Source organism: Microcaecilia unicolor, chromosome 1 (assembly GCF_901765095.1).
Source record: "Microcaecilia unicolor chromosome 1, aMicUni1.1, whole genome shotgun sequence".
In the NCBI taxonomy this organism is placed as follows: Eukaryota; Metazoa; Chordata; class Amphibia; order Gymnophiona; family Siphonopidae; genus Microcaecilia; species Microcaecilia unicolor.
Genome location: NC_044031.1, coordinates 231,408,531 through 231,432,231, shown reverse-complemented (window position 1 = coordinate 231,432,231; position 23,701 = coordinate 231,408,531). Strand labels below are relative to the sequence as shown.

Below are 23,701 nucleotides of genomic sequence, written 5' to 3'. Positions count from 1 at the left end.
CCTTCACTCATGTCTGTGAGGTGACTAGGGGAGGACAGAGCCTTGTACAGTACATTCCATTCTGTTATAAAGGACTTCTCCCCCTTACATTTTGTTCCTTTTTTTAGCTTTAGGATTCAGTGAGTAACAGCTGTTTCAACCACTTTGACAGTATTTCATTTTAAAACCAGGGTGGCGGAGGTGGTAATTGGTCCTTCCTGAACAGCATTTTTCATAATTGTAGGTTGCCAGCATTATTAATTAGCACTGCCTAAGATGCTTTAATCTTGCTGTATTGTTTTACAACCTGCTGTAGTTCTGTCTTTTTCCCCCTTTTCTTGCCTGTTTAATTCTGCATTCTGATTGGGTGCGTGGGTTTTGACACATTGATCTTTTTTTTTTTTTCAGTGGGCCAAAACCTTACCTTACCTCTCCTCACCTCCCCCCACCCCACTTTAGACTGCTGAAGAGCTACAGCAGGTGTAGGGAATGCAAAGCTGCTTGAACCAGTTAAGCTCTGAGACTGTGAGAAAATAACAGCAGTCCATTATGCCACAGGTGTGTGTACCTGGTTAAAATACCTGTGCATGAGCCACAACTTGTGTACTGAAGAGTAGAGTTAGTATATTGGAACTGAGCTCCAGACATACACCTAATTTGCATTTAGAAAATATACCTCAAACTCTTGAAAAACAGAAAAATGTACAATGTTGCATCAACGAAACAAAAAGCAAATCTCTGAATAAGCAATTAATACTACTGCATAGCAAACCTAGCCTACAAGTAACAGAAACAGGGGCGTAGCCAGACAACAGATTTTGGGTGGGCCTAGGCAAGAAGTGGGTGGGCCCCAAGTGTTTTTCCCCCTCACCCCCCCAACCACCACCAAAAAATATCTCAGCTGGTGGGGAAACACTTCTTTCCACCTTGGCAGTCCACAGCAAGCATGTGCCGAAAAATGAGCATGCTCAGGTGCTAGTATTGTGGAGAGTAGTGCTTTTGTTACCATCAGGGGGAAGTCTTCAGCTGGCTGAGCTTGGGATCCCCACCAGCTACCACTAAATGTGTGCTACTGTTTGGTGGGCCCGAGCCATAAATGGCCCACCTGTGGCTACGCCACTGAACAGAAACATACAAAAAATGACAGCAGATAAAGACCATATGGCCTACCTAGAGGGGCATAATCGAATGAGGCGCCCAAGTTTCCTGAGGATGTCCTCGCAGGACGTCCCCGCGAAGGGGGGTGGAAACCCGTATTATCGAACAAGATGGACGTCCATCTTTTGTTTCGATAATACGGTTGGGGACGCCCAAATCTCAACATTTAGGTCGACCTTAGAGATGGTCGTCCCTGGTTTTCGGTGATAATGGAAACCGAAGACGTGAGAGGAGCCAGCATTTGTAGTGCACTTGTCCCCCTGACATGCCAGGACACCAACCGGGCACCCTAGGGGGCACTGCAGTGGACTTCAGAAATCGCTCCTAGGTGCATAGCTCCCTTACCTTGTGTGCTGAGCCCCCACCCCCAAAACCCACTCCACACAACTGTACAACACTACCATAGGCCTAAGGAGTGAAGGAGGGCACCTACATGTGGGTACAGTGGGTTTGTGGTGGGTTTTGAAGGGCTCACATTTACCACCACAAGTGTAACAGGTAGGGGGGATGGGCCTGGGTCCTCCTGCCTGAAGTGCACTGCACCCACTAAAACTGCTCCAGGGACCTGCATACTGCTGTCAGGGAGCTGGATATGACATTTGAGGCTGGCATAGAGGCTGGCAAAAAAATATTTTTAAAGTTGTTTTTTTTTTTAAAGGGTGGGAAGGGGTTAGTTACCACTGGGGGAGTAAGGAGAGGTGATCCCTGATTTCCTCCTGTGGTCATTTGGTCAGTTCGGGCACCTTTTTGAGGCTTGATCGCAAGAAAAAATGGACCTAGTAAAGTCGACCAAGTACTCGTCAGAGACGCCCTTCTTTTTTCCATTATCGGCCGAGGATGCCCATGTGTTAAGCACGCCCCAGTCCTGCCTCCGCAATGCTTCCGACATGCCCCGTGGAACATTGGTCGTCCCCGCGACGGAAAGCAGTTGAGAACGCCCAAAATCAGCTTTCGATTATGCCGATTTGGGTGACCCTGGGAAAAGGACGCCAATCTCCCGATTTGTGTTGAAATATCAGTGATGAATTTTTGCAGTTTTAAAGTTAATGCTAAGGAAGAATGAAGAATTGAAGAAGTGTTAAGATACTTTTGAAAAAAAAAAAACCCCCAACAACGAAAAAATAATAAAACAGTAAGAGATTGTATAAAATAAAGAATGATTATTAATAGATTTTTTGGACCAATGATTGAATGTGGGCTCATTATTTGAACAAAGCCATGTAAATCACGTGGCAACATTATCATGTGGCATTTTCCAAGGTCCTTTTTTTCTATACAAAAAATTTTTTTTGGGTGGTGTTGGAAAGTTTTCGAAGGTTCTTCATTGTTGACCTATGTGTGCCAGACACTGACATCGGGAGTCCCATCATCCCACAAGAACTCAGCGCTGCTGATATTCAGTGGGAGAGTCTCTACCAGAGGTTTGGTTCCTGAAAGAGAGCTTTGTGCATAATCATCTGGGGTCTTATTGGCCCAAAAGAGCCCAGCATTGCTGTGGCAGATGACCACAGGCATATGCTCTAATGGGCATGTCCTGCTCTTTGAGAGCCCCTTAGAACATTGCTAAACTAGAGATGATTTGCATTGTGGATTATTTTCTGATTCCATGAGAAAAGTATAAGGTAAAATCAACATCTGTTAACTACTACTAGTGGTCCTATGGACAAATCTGGTCTCTGTGGGAACAATGGGAGGTTCTGCTTGTCAAATACTGTAATTGGTTGGAGCATCTTTAACTGCAAGGAATGAATTCCTCCTTTCTCTCTCCCCCCCCCCCTCCAGATAATTAAGTGGTTGCTTGTGTTTCTGTGCAAAATAAGGGACCCTTTTACTAAGCTGTGTAAGCGTCTACGTATGCCCAACATGCGCCAAGATGGAGTTACCACCCAACTACCGCATGGCTCGTACGGTAATGTCATTTTTAGCGTGCGTCCAGTACGCGTTCTGAAAAATATTTTTTTATTTTCATGCGCGCGTAGTGGACGCTTGCCAAGTGGCATTTGGCGCGCATAGGTCATTACTGCCCAGTTACCGCATGAGTCTTTACCGTTAGGTCAACAGCTGACGGTAAGGTCTCAGACCCAAAATGGACGCTCAGCAATTTTCATTTTGCCGCACGTCCATTTTCGGCAAAAAATTTAAAAAGGCCTTTTTTACAGGTGTGCTAAAAAGTGGATCGGCGCACACCCCAAACCCACGCCTACACTACTGCAAACCATTTTTCAGCATGCCTTTGTAAAACGACCCCTTTGCCTCTACACCTGTAAGGATAGGTCAAACACGAGTGGAGGAGTGGCCTAGTGGTTAGGGTGGTGGACTTTGGTCCTGGGGTACTGAGGAACTGAGTTCAATTCCCACTTCAGGCACAGGCAGCTCCTTGTGACTCTGGGCAAGTCACTTAACCCTCCATTGCCCCATGTAAGCCACATTGAGCCTGCCATGAGTGGGAAAGTGCGGGGTACAAATGTAACAAAAAAAAAATATTGGAGTTAATATCTTCTTTTGCCTCTTCACCTAAAGTTTTACCATTTTTGGTGGTTGTACAACAGACTTCTATTAAAGCAACCATTCAGTTTATCGCTCAAAGATTTGTAGCTTCTAGTATTACGTATGGAGGGAATACGAAAGAACTTGGTCTCTCATATGGTTCTATTTTCATCTGTGGCAGTAGAGAAATTTACCAATATTTAACATCTCCATCAGTAAATCTAGGCTGCTGAAACAGCTTTAGTTTGATGGTGCTGTCTTTCTGCTTGAGTGAAAGCTAAAATAATGGTGGGATAATCGTGTTTGAATAACTAAAGAAACTCTTCATAAAGGCGGCTAATAAATCTCAATAAATAGTTTTATTTGTTGGATGTTCTAAGCTCCTCCCTATTTATTTTTTGTTTTGGCTTTCAATTAAAATAATTGCAGCTTGCATTTTAATATATCTGGTTGAAGTGTCAAAAGTGCCATAATCCTCTCTTGCCTTGTGACACTATGAATAAAACAACTGTTTCCAGGAATTTATATGAAAGGACTAATAAGAGAAAACTAAACCAACCCTTATGTTGCTGTTGGCTTAGGGTGACTGCCTTAGTAGTATGGTATAAGCAATTGTGAAACCAGCTATTGATTTACTGATTTTGGCAGCTTATTTGTCAGGCAAATCCTTTGCATCTCTCTATTCCAGTTCCAAACAGTGTTTGAAAGTTCTGAAAACAATGACCATTTTATCACTGATGAAATTTTATACATTTTGGGCAAGTAAATAGTCATGGATGGCCAAGTATGCGTTTAAAGAATTTTGTTTTGTGCAAAGCACAGTATCAAGGATAAAATACCTTCAGCAGTCAGAAAGTGGATGGAAAATAGGGCACAATAAATGTTGGGGTTATTTGCATCGGGGTGGGACTACCTTTGCTGAGGGGTAGCAGCCTTAAAAAGTTACTTTCATGTTGATGAGGGGGTGAGAAATACATGTTTCCCCCCATGTCTAAAATTGCTGTTCCCTCTTGACGTAGAGAGGTTGGGATGTGCAATTTCTATTTTACAAAAGGTTTTAGGTTCATAGAGCCTGTTGTAAAATAGTAGGAATTTCCACATGCTCTGACTTGGATGTCCTGACTCGGCATGTCCTTCCTATAATGCCAAAATATGTGGCTAGTAATAACTAGGTTGGAATTTTGTAAAATAAAAAAATTCTCTTTTGGTTAGAAATATAGGGGCCCTTTTACTAAGCCGCGTAAGCATCTGCGCGTGCCCAGTGCGTGCAAAAATCGAGTTACCGCCCAGCTACTGCATGGCTCTTGTGCTAATTTTCATTTTTGCTATGCGTCCAATACGTACGTCTGAAAAAAATAATTTTTATTTTCAGATGTGTGTATTGGACACACTCCAAGTGGCATTTGATGCGCGTAGGTCATTATCGCCCGGTTACCGCGTGAGACTTTATTGCTAGGTTAGTGGCTCTTGGTAAGGTCTCAGACCCCAAATTTTCATTTTGCTGCATGTCCATTTTCAGCAAAAATTTTAAAAAAGGCATTTTTTTTACAGGTGCGCTGAAATATGATTCTGCATGAGCCCAAAACATGTCAACACTACGGGCCATTTTTTAAGTGCGTCTTTGTAAAAGGGCCCCATCTTGATTTATGTTTATATGAGTTGTGCGTTCATATTGTCTGTTTGTTTTGTGAATCACTTTGGGCTGGGCTGTGCCTAAGGAAGGCAGTATACAAGTACCACTTAGCATGTATATATTCCTTTTTGAAAATGTGTCATTATTAATCTATGGACATACTCTTCCTCATGGCATTGTGAATCCTATTAGTAGTTATTTTTTTCCCCAAGAATTTGTCTATATTCTATCATTCTGAAAATTGCCTAGAGGAAAAAAAACCCACAGAGATTTGCACCAGCATTTTCTGTCTACTTTTACTTTGAAAAACACATATTGTTTTCATTCCCTGCTCGTTCTGAAACGTGTGCTTTTACCTGGAGGGAATGTGGGCAATTGTCCAAAAAACCCTTTATCCAGATAAATGGCTTTTTCAAAAATTACCCTCTGTATGTCTATGCAGCAGTAGTTCTCAACCCAGTCCTCAAAGCATGCCCAGATAGGTTTTTAGGACATTCACAATGAATATTCACAAGCGAGATTTGCCAACAGTACACGTAAATCTGTCTCATTGTGGATATCCTAAAAACCTGATTGGTGTGTCCTGAGGACTGAGGTGATAACCATTAATACATAGCCACATACACAAATATATGTTAAGATTTATTAACTAGAGTTGTGAAGAGGTTCACCCAACAGGCACACCAGCCGACGCTGTTTATAAAGGCGGTTAATAAAATTAAATAGTTTGTTTCAGGTCTTGTATTTACAGTTAGGTGAAAAAAAAAAGTCTGAATAAAACATACCAAACTGACTTCTTTTATTGCAGAAACAAGACACTGGTCAGACTTTGTTGGACATGGTCTATAACTTCTTGGGAGTGACAGAGAGAGAATATTTTGGTTTACAGCACCTCGAGGATTCCGTAGATTCTCCTGTAAGTGTGGTGGCTGAAATCTACAGTTAATGTTGGTTAAACACTACTTATTCCATCTGATACTTGATTTCTTTTGCTTCACAGAGGTGGCTTGAGATGAGCAAACCTGTCCGGAAACAATTAAAAGGTAAGACGTGGCTGCGCACTTCCTGCAACTTGTAGGTTGCTATAATTAGTCCCAATAAAAGGGCCCTGTTTACTAAGCTGCGCTAAGGGCGCGCTAGCATTTTTAGCACGTGCTAGTGATTAGCAAATGCTAAGTTGCCCATAGAGGAAAGGAGAAACAGGGGTGACATGATACAGACATTCAAATATTTGAAAGGTATTAATCTGCAAACAAACCTTTTTCAGAGACGGGAAGGCGGTAGAACTAGAGGACATGAATTGAGGTTGAAGGGGGGCAGACTCAGGACTAATGTCGGGAAGTATTTTTTCACGGAGAGGGTGGTGGATATGTGGAATACCCTCCCGCGGGAGGTGGTGGAGATGAAAACAGTAATGGAATTCAAATGTGCGTGGGATAAACACAAAGGAATCCAGTTTAGAAGGAATGGTTCCGCGGAATCTTACCCGAGATTGGGTGGCGATGCCGTTAATTGGGAAGCAAAATGGGAGCTGGGCAGGCTTCTATGGTCTGTGCCCTGCTTGTGACTGAATAGATAAAGATGGGCTGGAGTGTAAATTTTAAGGGGCTTTGACGTTAGCTCCAGAACTTAGTACAAGAACAGTGCTGGGTAGACTTCTACGGTCTGTGCCCTGAGAGAGGCAGGGACAAATCAAACTCGGGTGTACATATAAAGTATCACATACCTTGTGAATGAGTTTATCTTGTTGGGCAGACTGGATGGACCGTACAGGTCTTTATCTGTCGTCATTTACTATGCTACTATGTTAGAAACATGGGCGACTAGCGTTTAGCATGCGTTAATTTTAGCACTCTAAAAACGCTGGCGCATCTTAGTAAACAGGGCTCTAAGGGGCCCTTTTACTAAGCAGCATAGGTGCCTACAGGCACCAGACTGTGTCAGTTTTGAGTTTCTGCCTGGCTACCACGTGGCCGTTGAGGTAATTTCATTTTTGACGTGCGTCCACTAGGCGTGCTGTAAAATAATTTTTTCTGGCATGCGGGTGATAATCGGGCGGTAATCATCATACTACACGCGTAGACCATTAACGCCCGGTACTGCATGAGACCTTACTGCTAGGTCAATGGCTGGTAATAAGGTCCATACCTTACTTATGTATGGTTCACATGTTCTGCTGTAAGACTAATATGATGATGTTTTAAATAAGGTAAGATTTTAAAATAAGAGCCAGCAGCATGATGGGACACTGTGGAATTTGTATGAATGATCTTCATTCTGTGAAATAGAGATGTATGGAAAATAAACTTACAGTTATACTGTAGAAATGCATAAACATTTTGGGGAGGAGGAGGGGGCTTTGTTATAAAATATTTATCTGCCCCTACTGAAACACGTTGGGTATTAAAAAAAAAAAATGATGTATGTTTTTGTAAAATCCTGTTGCAGGAGGCTTTCCCTGTTCCTTACGTTTTCGAGTAAGATTTTTTATACCTGACCCCAACACACTACAGCAGGATCAAACAAGGTAATTAATGCTTTTGAAGATTATTAAATACTTTGTTTCTTGCCTTGATTGCAGTAGGCAGTTTTAAAATCACAAATAGGGAAAAAATGAAAGCGAACAGTACAAGCTAGGAGAGATTGGGGGGGGGGGGGGGGGATTAGTAAGGAAGAATGGGGAGGCTGTGTGGAGTTTTCAGTGACAACAAAAACCTGTGATTCTCAAGGCAGAATAAATTTGAAGAGGGCAGCACATGGGTGTTTAAGCCTCTTAGGCTGATTTTAAATTACCAGATATTCTGAATATTGGGTCTCAAGCACTGAACTTAGGTTAGTCGTTATTTCCCTTTATAATCTATCTTGTTCGGTTGCTGAACTTAGATATTTTATGTAATTGGTATGAAAAGGAAACTCGATTGTCTGTATTCTAGGCCAGGAATAGACAACCTCGGTCTTCGAGGGCCACAATCCAGTCAGGTTTACAAGATTTTCCCAATGAGTATGCATGAGATTTATTTGTATACAGTGAAGGCAGTGCGTGTAAATAGATCTCATGCGTATTCATTGGGGAAATCCTGAAAATCTGACTGGGTTGCGGCCCTCAAGGTTGCCCACCCCTGTTCTAGGCTTACAGTATAATTTGTATGCCAACTCTCCGTATCCCTCTCCCCCAAAGGGAGAGCCAAATACTGTGTTGACTTTGAGGGTAATTTTATAACAGGGCCAATGGTTTAAGAGGGCATGTCATCACCTAGTTTGGTGATATTGTAATCAGTGCCTATATGTTTAAAATATAAGCATAAGTGGCAGAAATCATGCCTATTTTGCAGGCACAGACTCTTTACATCTGCCCTTGAGTAGGTATAAATGTCTGTGCCTAGGTAATTCAAATGTGTGCATAAAGTAGTGTACATAAATTAGTGTAGTTTATAACCTATGTGCATACTTGCAAACTCTGCCCCATCATTCCTATTGGTGTACTTTTATGCCAGTTGGTTATAAGAGAACAAAAAAAGAAAAGAAAAGTGTGCAGTAGAAATAAAACTAAAACATGTGAGCTCTGTATAAAAAGATCATACTTCTAAGTGAGTGTACACAACTCTATATTTTTCGCCAACAAGCTGCATCAGGGGTATTGCTTAGGAAACAAGCAGTCCTCCTTTCAAGTGCCAGGGGCTTCAAACTCTCAACATCAAAGATTCTTCCAGCTTCATGTCTTACATCAGGGCGCCTTGCGCTGGTGTAGGGCTGACCAAGGCACAGCCTTGGTTGGCTTCCATAGCAAGGCTTGAAGCTGGAAGAATCTTTGATATTGAGAGTTTGAAACCCATAGTGTTTGAAAGGATTTCTTGTTATATGAACAACATCTCTGATGCAGCCTGTTGGTGAAACACGTCAGGTTTTGTGTGATCACTTCAAATTACACAGAACTCACTTTTGTTTTTATTTCTACTGCACACAGTTTTTTGGGGGGGAGTCATATTTTTGTGGTGCACCAGCCTTTTTTTCTTCTTTTTTAGTATTTTATAGGCCACATACCCGTGAAAATTACTTTATAAAATTGCTCTCTTTAAGGCCAGTTTTGCGTAGAACATGAAGATGGGAATTGGAGCATCCAGGTTGAGACATGCACACTTCTGTAGTATTGTAGAAAAAGCTCTGCTGAATGTGAAGCCTTTTAAAAATACCTAGAAAGACATTGGCAAATACAAAGGTATTTGCAGGCAAGTCCAGTGACTTTTAAAAAGCTGCACATAGGTGGAGGGATAGGCAGCATGCAGCAGTCCTCACATATATGTGTGGCAGAAGCTTTTAAAAATCACTGCTCTTTACAGTCAGGAAACCCATCATGGATCTCTTGGTAACTCCGCTCTCAACAGGCAAACTGATCTCACCTGGCAGGCCAGGCCTGCTCGCTCCCTCATGTTTTTTTCACAGATTGATCTCTAGTAGTAATACCACAGCATTACTGCTAATGCTGAACTGCTGCCATTTTGAACCCAGTGACCAAAGGTATAGGAATGACTGAGGCTAACCCCTGTCCCCTCTTTAGACACCAGGGAGATACCTGCTAAGAGCCAAGGTTGGGAAGGGAGTGGGTAGATGGGTTTGAATGATTGGGGGATGGAGGGGTTCTAAGATGTTTGGGGGGGGGAGTAGTTGGAGGTCAGTAACATTTGCATCTACCTTTTTATTGGAACTTTGTAAATAGTTGCCCTGTGTGCATTAGAACATTAATATGGCTTTATTAAATTCCTTTTTTTAGACACTTATACTTCTTACAATTGAAGACAGACATTCTTGAAGGAAGGTAATGGTAATTTCTAATTCATCTGTTAAGTAGTGACTGATATATGGACCATCTAAAAGAAATATGTGAATTTGAAAGCCTACGTGTAGTTTCATTAAAAATTCCTTGTTACCATAATTAGAAGTTATTCCTGTAGTAAGGGTGTGTGACAAATGTGCCCTCTTAAATCTGCTTTTAACTTGTATTTTTGTTGAGAAGAATAATTATTCCTGTCTGTGTGAGATGGCTGGAGTAAAAATGTTAAGGTCCTGATATTTAAAATGATATAACTCTCCTGTCCAGTTAAATCATGGCAAGTGGGGAAAGCTGGATATCAACAATACTTGACTGAATAGTGCCGCTGAATGTCTGGGCAGACATCTGCATTGTTATTCAGTTAGTGCTGGGGTAGAGTTGTTGGGGCAAACCCAGGAGTAATCCAGGCACTGCAGATATTCAATGCCAGTGCCTGGATAGCTAACGGCATGTTGGACAGCATATAATGCAGTCCTAGCTATGTCTGCTTAGCTATCCGGGTACAACACTGAATATCAGCTGTACCTGTATGACTTCTGGGTACTGCCAAACACCCAGATATTCAATGTTGGCACCTGGATAGGTACTGGCACTGAATATTAGGCCTATTTCTGCCATGGCAATCAGCGTTGTCAAAAATGCTGATTCTTGTGGCTGAATTTCAGCCAGCAAATTTCTAGTGGAAGTAATTTTAAGAGTGGACAACAGGCTCGATATTGGTAGATATGAATCGGAGGAACTGAAACAAACCTCTCGAAATCTGCAAAATGTAATGGAGTCGCAAATCACCTGGCCCAGATGTTATACATCCCAGAGAACTGATAGAACTAAAAGTTGAAATTGTAGATCTATTAATTTGTAATTTAGCTATCAAATAAAGCTTGGCATCAGGAGTTTGAAGGGTGTCCAGTGTTAGCCCAGTTTTTAAAAAGGGGGTCACCTGGGAAATTATAGACCGGTAAGCCTGATGTCAGTGCTGGGAAGAATGGTAGGGACTATTATAAAGAACAAAATTATTGCACAAATACATATGCATGAGTTTAGCCAAGGGAAATATTGCTTCACCAATCTGCTACATTTTTTTAAAGGGCTGAATAAACAAGTGGATAAAGGTGAGCTGGTCAATATTGTGTATCTGGATTTTCAAAAGGCATTTGATAAGTGAACCTCATGAATGGCTCCTGAGGAAATTAAAAAGTCATGGGATAGGAGACAGTGTTCTATTGTGGATTAAGAACTGCTTAAAATATATAAAACAAAGAGTAGGGTTAAGTGGTTAATATTCTCAATGGAGAAGGATAAATAGTGAGGTTCCCCAGGGATTTCTTCTGGTACTCCCCCTTTTTTAACATGTATAAATAACCTGGAAACAGGAATGAGTAGGGTGATCAGATTTGCTGATGGCACAGAGCTCTTCAATCACAAAGGACTGAGAATTGCAGGAGGACCTTATGAGGCTGGGAGACTGGGCATCCAAATGGCAGATGAACTCTAATATGAGAAAGTGAAAAGTGATGCATGTAGGGAAGAAGAATCCAAACTGTAGCTATATAATGCAAGTTTCAACATTAGGAGTCGCCACCCAGGAAAAAGATCTAGGTGTCATCATTGATTATAAGTTCAAATCCTCTGCTCAGTTTTCAGCAGCAGCTAAGGAAGCAAATAATATTTATTTATTTTATTTATTAGGATTTATTTACCATTTTTGAAGGAATTCATGCAAGGTGGTGTACTGCAAGTTTAGTTCACATAAAACTATGCGGATTACAAAAATATATACACAATCAAAGGAAGAACAAGTGAAACATAATCAACAGACAATTACAGCAATAAAAATATTCAAACAATAGAAAATATGGCATAATATACTACATCATTCATTTATCATTTATTCATTTTATATACCGTTTCTTATTGCTGGTGCAAAACAGAACGGTTTACATTTTAAAAAAATACAACCCATACATACAAACAAATAAGAGCGCCAATCATTGATAGAAAAGCACAGCAACCCAAAATGGAGGAGTGGCCAAGTGGTTAGAATGGTGGACTTTGGTTCTGGGGAACTGGGTTCGATTCCCACTGCAGGCACAGGCAGCTCCTTGTGACTCTGGGCAAGTCACTTAACCCTCCATTGCCCCAGGTACAAATAAGCCGCATTGAACCTGCTGTGAGTGGGAAAGCGCGGGGTACAAATGTAAAAAAAAAAAAAAGCACATACCTAGTAAAATCTACAAATTAAATACAGTTAAGCCTAAACTTCTATACCTTCTCTACTATCATAAGTTCTGTTCAATACAGTTTGTGAAGAGAAAAGTTTTCAGAAGTTTTCGAAAGTGAATGTAGGACTTCTTTAATCTAATCTCTTTTGGAAGCCCATTCCAAAGAGAGGGAGACACAATACAGAATAAAACATTTAAATAGACAGCATAGTGTAAGCAAAGATGGAACATGGTAGGAATTATTAGGAAAGTAATGGAGAACAAGACATGTATACCCTGAAAGAAAGGAGAAACGGGTGATATAATACAGGCATTCAAATATTTGAAAGGTATTAATCTGCAAACGTTTTCTGGAGATGGGAAGACGGTAGAAATAGAGGACATGAAATGAGATTGAAGGGGGGCAGACTGAAGAAAAATGTCAGGAAGTATTTTTTCACAGAGAGAGTAGTGGATACTTGGAATGCCGTCCCGCGGGAGTTGGTGGAGATGAAAACGGTAATGAAATTCAAAAATGCGTTGGATAAACAAAGGAATCCTGTTCAGAAGGAATGGATCTTCAGAAGCTTAGCGAAGATTGGATGTCAGCACTGGTGGTTAGAAGGCGGGGCAAGTACTGGGCAGACTTCTACCGTCTATGCCCGGAAAATGGCAAGGATAACTCAAGGTCAGGTATACATATAAAGTAGCACATATGAGTTTATCTTGTTGGGCAGACTGGATGGGACCGTACAGGTCTTTATCTGCCGTCATCTACTATGTTAAAAACAGAGAATATTATGATGCCTTTGTATCACTCCATGGTGCGACTGCACCTCAAATAGCAATTCTGGTCACTGTATCTCAAACATATAGCAGAATTTGAAATGGTAAAGAGTTGACCAGAATGATAGAGGATGAGATGACTTCCCTATGAAAAAAGGCTAAAGAAGCTAGCAGGCTTATTTTCGAAAGAGAAAGATGCCCATATTTCGACCCAAATCGGGAGATAGGCGCCTTTCTCCCATGGGTGCCCAAATTGGTATAATCAAAAGCCGATTTTGGGTGCCTCCAACTGCAATCTGTCGCGGGAATGAACAAAGTTGACGGGGGCGTGTCGGAGGCGTGGTGAAGGCGGGACTGGGGCGTGTTTATCGGCCGAGGAGAGATGGGCGCCCTCGGCCAATAATGGAAAAAAAAGAAGGGTGGCAGTAGCAAGAATTTGGGCTGCTTTTTTTGGACCCTTTTTTTTCACGAAGTCCCCAAAAAGTGCCCCAACTGCCCAGATGTCCACCCGAGGGAATCGGGGATGACCTCCCCTGACTCCCCCATTGGTCACTAACCCCCTCCCACCAAAAAAAACTTTAAAAACTTTTTTTCCAGCCTGTATGCCAGCCTCAAATGTCATACCCAGCTCCATGACAGCAGTATGCAGGTCCCTGGAGCAGTTGTTAGTGGGTGCAGTGCACTTCAGGCAGGTGGACCCAGGCCCACCCCCCCTACCTGTTACACTTCTGGTGGTAAATGTGAGCTCTCCAAACCCCCCCTCCCAAAAAAAACCCCACTGTACCCACATGTAGGTGCCCCCCTTCACCCATAAGTGCTATGGTACTGGTGTAGAGTTGTGGGGAGTGGGTTTTGGGGGGGGGATTTGGAGGGCTCAGCACCCAAGGGAAGGGAGCTATGGACTTGGGAGGTATTTTACTGTTTTTTGTTTTTTTTTACTTTTTACAAGTGCCCCCTAGGGTGCCCGGTTGGTGTCCTGGCATTTGAGGGGGACCAGTACACTACGAATCCTGGCCCTTCCCATGACCAAATACCTTGGATGTGTTCGTTTTTGAGCTGGGCGGCTTCGGTTTCCATTATCGCTGAAAACCAATACCGCCCATCTCAAATCCACCCAAATCTGATGCATTTGCCCGGCACCAACCGTATTATCGAAACAAAAGATGGACGCCCATCTTTTTCGAAAATACGGTCTTTCCCGCCCCTTCGCGTACCCGTCCTCGGAGATAGTCGCCCATGGAGATGGGCGTCCGCGTTTGATTATGCCCCTCTAGGGCTCTTCAGCTCGGACAAGAGATGGCTGAGGGAGGAGATATGATAGAAGTCTATAAAATCCTGAGTGGAGTAAAATGGGTGGATGTGAATCGCTTGTTTACTCTTTCCAAAAGTACAAGGACTAAGGACTGGGGAGGGGGGGGAGCAAACAATGAAATTTCTAAGTAGTACCATAGTGACATAGTACATGACAGATAAATACCTGCTTGAGCCATCTAGTTTGATCAGCAAGGCGGCAAGGGCTGCACCTGCTACTCCGTGCAGGTTACCATCCTCCATGATCAAATACAAACATGGCAATCAACAATTTGCCACAATGCCATCCCCATATAGGCAGTTATATTTGATGCAATCTTAGAAGATTAGTTTTATAATTCTGTCCATTGTATAGTCACATTCATTATCCAATACATGATTAAACCTGTCCAGGTCTGTCATGAGAGTCATGATAGTCTGATGAGTCACCAGTAGTGAGCCCTTGTGCTGTTCCGGGGTTGGAGGTACCTGGCCAGATGACATGGGTTTAATTTCAGAAACAGCAGTTGGAAAGCCCAGTGCTTCACCTGTGATTACTGCCATTCCCCAGCGGTTGAGCCCCTGGGTGCTGCCGGCTGACAGGACTTGAGGAGGATCGGAGTGAGGAGAGACTACTGGGAGCGGTACTAGGAATGAGTTGCTGGTTCAGGCAGAAAAGGAATGAGGCTAGGCAATGACCGTTGCCAGAGAGTCGCGTTCAAGCTGGGCAGTAAGGAGAAGCAGGCAGCAACAGCGGACAGAGTCAGGTTCAGGCATGCAGCCATCCAAAGTCAGAGTGAGGTTCAGGCAGGCAGCTATCCAAAGTCAGAGTCTGGATCAGGCTTACAGGTTCAGGCAGGACAAAGGTAACAGCAAACACAAATGCACATGGACTTCAACTGCAGTTGTTGCTGAGGCACTAGAGGCATAACCTGACTTTCCTTAAATGCTGAAGGCGTTTGATATCATGGGAAACCCAGGCGTCAGCAGTCGAGGGGAAGTTCTGCCCCCATGGGAAACCCAGATGAGTCATCGAAGGGAAAGATCCGCCCCCTCTGCGTGATGGGAAGGCTCGACCAGGGTTCTGTGAGGGCAGGCGGGAGATACGCCCCACTGCCGGCTAGCCAGCTATCACCCGGCGTCTGCGTTTCACAAGATGGGGCCGCGGTGAGGGGAAGCCGAGTGCGCCGAGTGCACCAAAGCCACGCAGCAAAGGCTGCAGCCTTAAGCGCCCTCCCAGGCTAACGGCGCTGCGGCCGCATGCGACACATCTGAGGCTGGGTTCCATGCAGTCCATGTGGTAGGTGTGACAAAAAACAATTCAACGAAGTTACTGACAACATTTTATTCAGTACCAACCTTAATATGACTTCCTCTCCAACCCTGAGGTACGCTTATAGGATATGATATTGATCTGCCCTTGCCAGTTTTGGGACACAGACTGTAGAAGTCTGCCCGATACTGGCATTACTTCTCAATTACTACAGTTGCCGTGTAAGCACCGTCAGTTTGATTCCATTCTCTTTCCGTATAGGGATTCTTTGTATTTATCCCACACATTTTTTGAATTCCATCACTGTTTTTGTCTCCAGAACCTCCCCTGGGAGGGTATTCCAGGTATCTATCACCTTTTCTGTGAAAAAGCAATTCCTAGTGATTCTCCTAAGTCTGCGCAACCCCCCCTCCCCCCCAGTTCCACGCATTCCTGGTCCCTGTATCTGGAAAATATTTGTATATTAATATTTTCAAGTATTTAAAAGTCTGTATCATATCTCCCCTTATATTTCCTTTACTTTAGGGTATAAACATTCAGGCCATCTCTTCTGATAGATCTTGGTGCAAACTTCATAGCACTTTTGTCACTTTTCTCTGAACTACTTTTAGTCTTTTTATGTCCTTAGCGAGATATAGCCTCCAAAACTGAACATAGTATTCCAGTGAGGCCTCACCAATTATTTGCACAGGGGCAGTAACACTTCTTTTCTTCTGCTGGGTTATACCTCTCTGTGCAGCCTAGCATCCTTCTGGCTATGGCTGCTGCCTTGAGATCCTCAGACACTTTAACCCCAAGGTCCCTTTCATGAACCGTGTTTATCAGTATCTCATTTCTTATCTCATACATCTCCTTTGGATTTCTGCATCTCAAATGCACCACTCTGCAATTCTTTGCATTAAAATTTAAGTTAAACACTCAGCTTTATAAATAACTTTTTATTTCTCTAATCCGTAGATATAAACCATCTTGCAATGTAACACAAAGTGCCCCCAGTATTGCAAACAACCCCTCCCCTTCTGTCTCACTCACACACACGCACAACCGGTATTTTCATTGTTTAACATACTGCCATACATTTCCTTGGAAAACCCTATCAACAGATATAAATCATCTGAGTTCAATTATATTGCACAACCATGGGATTCCCCCGGGTGTCGTCATTTCCTGACTGCGTAGGTTTGGAAAACAGCCCGATGGGTTGTGGAACATGGTTCTCCTGAGGAAGTTAGAAATGAAAGAGAACCAAGATCTGTTGTGATTGTTTGGATGTGGACGCGCTATTGGTGTCTCCATCAGCCAAGCCCTAACCCGGAATGACGCTCATCACATGCAGTGGTTTATAACCTGACTGATTAACCAACAAAAGAGACTCATTATGGATTTATGAAGCCAGCAAATTTGGACTTGGATAAGAGCCTTTGGTGAAAATCTGAGACTTTTTTTGAAGTACACTCATACGGTGGAATCCCGTGGTTGTGCAATATAATTGAACTCAGATGATTTATATCTGTTGATAGGGTTTTCCAAGGAAATGTATGACATTATGTTAAACAATGAAAATACCGGTTGTGCATGTGTGTGAGTGAGACAGAAGGGGAGGAGGGGTTGTTTGGAATACTGGGGGCACTTTGTGTTACATTGCAAGATGGTTTATATCTAGGGATTAGAGAAATAAAAAGTTATTTATAAAGCTGAGTGTTTAATTTAGAAACTGTGAGTATTTGGTGGATATATTGAGTAATTGTACTCTGGTTTAAAACAAATTTGCCCCCCATAGGTTAATGTATTATTAAAATTTAAGTGCCAGATATTAGACCACTCATGTAATTTTGTAGATATCTTCTCATGTTTTCTACTCTCTCCAAGGTGTCTACTCTGTTGGAAATCTTTTTGTCATCTGCAAAAAAGCAAATTTTTCCTTCTAACCCTTGGGCAATGCCACTCAAAAATATATTAAATAGAATTGGCCTTAGTACCGATCCGTCATGCACTCCACTACCCATTTTATTTCCTCCAAGCAGATTCCATTCATCACCATCTTCTGTCAGTCAACCAGTTTACAATCCAGTTCACCACTTTTGTCGTAACTTCAACCCGTTCAGCTTCTTCATTAGTCTCCCATGGGGAACCGTATCGAAGGCTTTGTTGAACTTTAAATAGATTACATCTAGCACGTGTTCTTCATCCATTTTTTTGATCACCCAGTCAGACATTGATCAGATTCATTTGGCAGGATATTCCTTTGATAAAACTATTGTCTCGAATCTTGCTACATGTTGGATTCTAGGAAGTTCACTATCCTTTCCTTCAGCATAGCCTCCATTATTTTTCCAACCACCATCGTGAGGCGTACAGGCCTGTAGTTTCCCACTTCATCTCAGTCCCCTCTTTTGTGAAGAGGGACCACATCTGCTCATCTCTTGTCCTGTGGAACCTCTCACATCTCCAAGAATCTTATCAAATAAATCTTTAAGAGGCCCTGTCAGGATTTCTCTGAGTTAAAATGTTCACTCAGTGTGTAATTTAAGCTCTAGAAATCATTGCCAGAGAATGTGGTAAAAGCAACTTTAGGTAGCAGGGTTTAAAAAAAAGGTTTGGACAAATTTCTAAAAGAAAAGTCCATAAATAACATGACTAAAGAAAGCAAGTTTAGGTAGCAGGGTTTAAAAAAAAGGTTTGGACAAATTTCTAAAAGAAAAGTCCATAAATAACATGACTAAGAGAGCTATTTGGGGGCATACTTCTAGTTATTCCCCTGCTAGAGCAATTGCTGTAAGCCATTCTGGTGTGTGTTTTTTTACTTTTGGCCATATATCTACTGAATGTTTTCTTAAAAGCAGATTCTGCAGCTTGTTTTATTTAAACCATAGGTTCGAAGGACGAGGCAGAACATTAGTGGCATTACTTTTAAAACCTCAAGCTCTTTGCACTTGAAGGACTGAGAGCCTCTTTTATTTGAATTAATTCCTGAGTGAGCTTCATCTCATAGCTTATACACTTAGGGGCCTTTTTATTAAGCTACGGTAAAAAGTAGCCTGCGGTAGTGTGAGCGCGACTTGTGGGCGCACGCTGGGCCTTTAAGTGGCCAGAAAATGGATGTGCGCTAAAATTGAAACTATTGCACGCCCATTTTTTAGCCTGAGACCTTACCGCCACCCATTGAGCTAGCAGTAAGGTCTCGCATCCTACCCACATGGTAAGCATTTAGCGTGCACCAATGCTGTTTACCGCCGGGTAAGCAGTCCGTGGTAGAAAATAGAAAATGATTTTCTACTGCAGGATTTGGCATGTGCCAAATTCGGAATTGCTGTCCGGCTCACGTGCTAGCCGGGCAGTAGCACCAATTTGGGGTGCGCTGTATGCACATAGGCCCTTACACAGCTTAGTAAAGGGCCCCTTAATGCTGTACACAATATGCAGTGAATACTGTACCAGCAGTGTACTAGCCTGTCACAGTTTTCCTCCCTGAACAATTCTCCCTTTGTGACCTGGCTGTCACAACAGTGTTCCTTTGGTTTCATGAGACAGACCTCAACTTCCTTAGGAACCTGATGCGCATGTTCTGTTTGCCTGCCCAGATTGCCGTCATTGTTGAGTGAAGTCCAGGAGTTCCACCTTCCTGCAGCACTCCCACTCTTGTCATCAAATCACTTGTGCATTATCTTTGCATTCGGATAATCTGTCAGGCTCAGGGTGAAAGCTATTCCTATTCAGTAGGTGACTGAGTGAATTCTATGAAATGGACTAATCATGCACGCTGCCTGCTGAACACTGAGCTCCATTTAACAGATCAGCCACTTCCTGGCCACTGACATTTATTTTGTACTGCAAATCCTATAGTGTTCATTGGCTGAATTTACAAATCAAGCTGTGACTAAGATCCTTCCTTTTTAGTTGGTAAAGGCTTTTACTGTGTGATTGAATGGAAACTTTCTACAGGTACAAGCAGCATTAATGTGCATTATGAGAAATATATTTAAGTTAGCTTTTTGAACTATATTGGGAGCTTCTGACCTTGGCTCTGGGTACTTGATATGATGATGGTGTACTGAATTTGCTGCTCCTTATAAATTGCATTGGTCCTTTTTTTATGAGATGCAGTTGATGATAAATTCAGTGAATAAATAACTATAGAGTATGCCTGATAGAAATGTTGAGAACAGCAGATATTTTTTTTATATTTTATAGTTGGGGAAAAAATACTATAAAAAGATATAAGGGCATGTTGAAGAATCACAATTTGTATAGAAACTGAAACCATTAGTGCTGATTGTTTTCTGCAGTTTAATATTGGCCATCTGAGTGCTCTTAGGGGTCCTTTTACTAAGCCGCGTAAGGCTCTATGCGCTCCTATTGTGTGTCAAAATGGAGTTACCGCATGGCTTTCGCGGCAATTTCAATTTTGGCGCACGTCCAATATGCGCATCTGAAAAATAAATTTTATTTTCGGACGTGTGTATCAGATGTGCGCCAAGTGGCATTTGATGCTCGTAGGTCATTACCGCCTGGTTACAGCATAAGTCTTTACCTCTAGGTCAATGGCAGACCCAAAATGGTTGCGCGACCATTTTGATTTTGCCACACATCCATTTTCGGGAAAAATGTTTTAAAAAGGCCGTTTTTTACAGGCACACTAAAAAATGGATCGGCGCACACCCAAAATCCGCGTCTATACTACCGCAAGCCATTTTTCAGCGCACCTTAGTAAAAGGACCCCTTAATGTCTTAGTTCACTGGGTGAGTATACAACCCTGATTACCAGTTAGCACCTTAGCAGAAGGACTGCGGACTGAATAAGCCCTTTTAACCCTTGAAGGATGCATGGGGAACAAGGCTGAACTTCGTTGGCCTTGCATGTTAGGAAGCTTCTATTGCTGCTGTGCCTACTGTACAAACAGACTATGGTTACCAATATACTGCAAGGTCTAGGAACTTTCTATTACACAAAACTCACCAGGGAAAAAAAAAAATGTTAGTCGCTTTAATTCACTAAACTTGGCTGAAAGTTTATAGTACTTATGCTTTTACTTCTTTCCAGGTTAACTTGCCCTCTTAATTCTGCTGTTGTCCTTGCATCATACGCTGTACAGTGTGAGTAAAACTACCATTTCTGTTGAATATACTTAATGCAGATGAGCAGAGAATTGTGCTGCTTGTGTTTAGTCCACTTGGATACTTGTAAATAAGGGTCAGCAACCAAGCTGTAGATGACAACTTTTTATTGGGTTAACTTAAAGTATCTTTGACAAGCTTTCAAGAGTTAGCCTAACCTGATGAAGGAGGCTACACTGGAAAGCTTGTCCAAGATACTTTGTCCAATGGAACATTTCCCTTTCCTCCATTTTCAAACTCCAAACGTGTCTGCTCAGGGACAGGGTATGAAGAGACATGATGAAATGCATCTTGTTAGGGTGACAGGAGCTGTATGGGGCACGAGTGTGTCCTTGTGCCAGTGTATATAGATGGATGGAGCTTTCCCAATAGGCACTTTTGCTTGGGCGAAATATGCCTAAAAAGGTATCCACCTGCAACTTGGTTGTTGAACTCTTGCTGTAAATGAAACTTAGTTTTTTTTAATGTTGTCTGTCAAAAATTATAAGACGTGAAAATTATGTTGAGTGCAGTATGGCAATGTTATGTTCATATACATGTATAGGATACAGAAATGTCTAATTTCATCATTCCAATCAAGAATAATGATCTATTGTGGCATTTTGGTCCAGCTTTAACATCAATAAGGACAACGGTTTCTATTTTGAACTTTTCTTGAGTATGGACTTTTGCATGTTCAGTTTTTGAATATATTTGTTTCAATTGAGAAGATAATTATCTGGAAAAGGGAATATTGATATTGATACTCACCAATCATTAGAATTAATCAGATTACCAAAGACAATCTGCAGTGTATATGATCATAAGTACTTCGTGTGCTTTTATATTTGTGTTAAGTGCGATAGAAATTACGTAACATATAAATCTAACAAAATTTGCAAAGATATATTGAATGGTTTAGTCATTCTATATTGAGAACATTGTTTAATTGATGACAATTGATGAGTATTTATTTCATAGTGCTGCTTTGTAGTATTACAAGATAAATATTAATTGCGGGTATCCTGAAAACCTGACTAGCAAAGTGTGTCCCGAGGACTAGGTTGAGAATACCCAGTCTAGAGGATGAATTGTGGGGGAGAGCAATACATTTGATAGATATAATGTAGCTTTAACATGAAGGATTTTGAAAGCCATCATACCTATTTTAAATAAAATCTTTACTTAAACTGGTAACCAGTTCAGCTGAATTAAGAGGGGGGAGACTCTCTCCAATTGACGGGCTGCGAATATTAATCGGGCCGCTACATTTTGTGTTGCACCTGATAACTCCAAATTCCATCGCTGCCCTATTCGCTTCTGGGCAGCTTGTTTACTGCAGTTCGGTTCAGAAGGGAAAAACAGTGGGAATGTTAAGGTCTTCATATTTGATTCAGATCTGCGTTTCAGTGTGGAGGCGCCTGCCTCAGGAGTCAACAGATCAGTTGGGTGATTATGGTTAATAGCATTCACAACATAAGTACATAAGTACATAAGTAGTGCCATACTGGGAAAGACCAAAGGTCCATCTAGCCCAGCATCCTGTCACCGACAGTGGCCAATCCAGGTCAAGGGCACCTGGCACGCTCCCCATGAATAAACATGAATAAACCACAGTGTTTTTGATAAAAACAAAACAGCAGAATACATATAAAATGTAGCTGAAAGAATAAGTATGAAATATAGCAACTGAAGTGCAATGCCTCAAAAAAAAAAAACAAAAAGAAAAACAAAACCATGCTGCTTTTTGAGACTTTGCACTTCAGTTGCTAAATTTCTTACTTTTTTTTTTCCAGCTACATTTTATACTTCTGCTGGGTTTTTTTTTTTCCATTTTTTTTTAACCTAGGGGGATTTTCTTCTCCTCCTTTGTTCACTATAGATATTACACATGGTGCAGCTCCTAATAGGATTTTAAAAATATAATTTAATTTAGCATGGCATTTTATACTGTTAGCCAGGAAAATCCTGGTTCAAGGTGGTTAACAAATAGAAAACATTTCTGCAGGAAATACTTATGCTTGATGCATTGTGAAGAGCGGTATAACAAGTCAGGAATAAACACAAACATAACAAACTCAGCATAGTTTATTAATACGCATTAATAATTTCTTCAGTACTGATATAAAAGTGATTTTATTGTATACTGTCAGCCCTATATTTTGCTAAATATAAGATTAAAGCAAATTTAATTGGTGAAATAGGTGAATAGGCTTACCTTCCATTCTCTTCTGCCTAATAGTGTATATTTTATTTACTGAATAGATCTTTTAAATTGATACATTCATATAGGATTTCTATTATGGACTAGGTTTACTAAACCTGTTGCTGCATTAATGCGCAATAACACACACTATTTACCACATATAGGACTTGTATAATGCAGTAGGAATTATTGTTGCTAATGTGGTACATAAGTATTGCCACACTGGAACAGATCAAAGGTCCATCAAACCCAGCGTCCTGTTTCCAACAGTGGCCAATCCAGGTCACAAATACCTGGCAAGATACTAAAAAAGCTCAATATATTTTATACTGCTTATCCCAGAAATAAGCAGTGGATTTTCCCCAACTCAAAAGGGAGTGGTTATGGGAGGAACATGGGCAGATCAAGGGTGTTGTCAGAAATTAGGCGTGATGTTAGAGAATACTATCAGTTACATGCCCAGTTGAGTGCCAGCATTTATAGCAGGTTTTTACAGGTGTAAGTGATGATACTCAAAGTTAGGTGCTTAATCCACGCTAAGCTAGAACTTTATAAAAGATGCTCTGTAGGGGACACCCTTTATAGTTTAGCGCAGATCTTGTGTGGTTAGACAATATATGCAGTATCAACACCACAGCAGTTCATCCTGGCTTGCTTCTGTATTTATTTACCTATCTTGTTTCCTGTGTCCCCTGGTCAAGCTTTACATTCTTCACAAGAGATTTCTTGTTCTCTCTGCCACAAACATTTGCTTAGAAGGCACTTA

At 41.6% G+C, this 23,701-nt stretch overlaps 1 protein-coding gene across 3 annotated transcripts in view; it reads left to right on the top strand.

Annotated features, from left to right (window-relative positions):
- Positions 1–23,701, top strand: part of PTPN3 (protein tyrosine phosphatase non-receptor type 3) — a 694,116-nt gene that overhangs the window by 376,044 nt on the left and 294,371 nt on the right. For all 3 annotated transcript variants that reach the window (XM_030204676.1, XM_030204692.1, XM_030204685.1), the window contains exons 3-7: positions 6,066–6,173; positions 6,258–6,300; positions 7,706–7,784; positions 10,026–10,070; positions 20,677–20,729. In XM_030204676.1, coding sequence (XP_030060536.1) covers positions 6,066–6,173; positions 6,258–6,300; positions 7,706–7,784; positions 10,026–10,070; positions 20,677–20,729 — 328 coding nt within the window. The remainder of the gene's footprint in view (positions 1–6,065; positions 6,174–6,257; positions 6,301–7,705; positions 7,785–10,025; positions 10,071–20,676; positions 20,730–23,701) is intronic.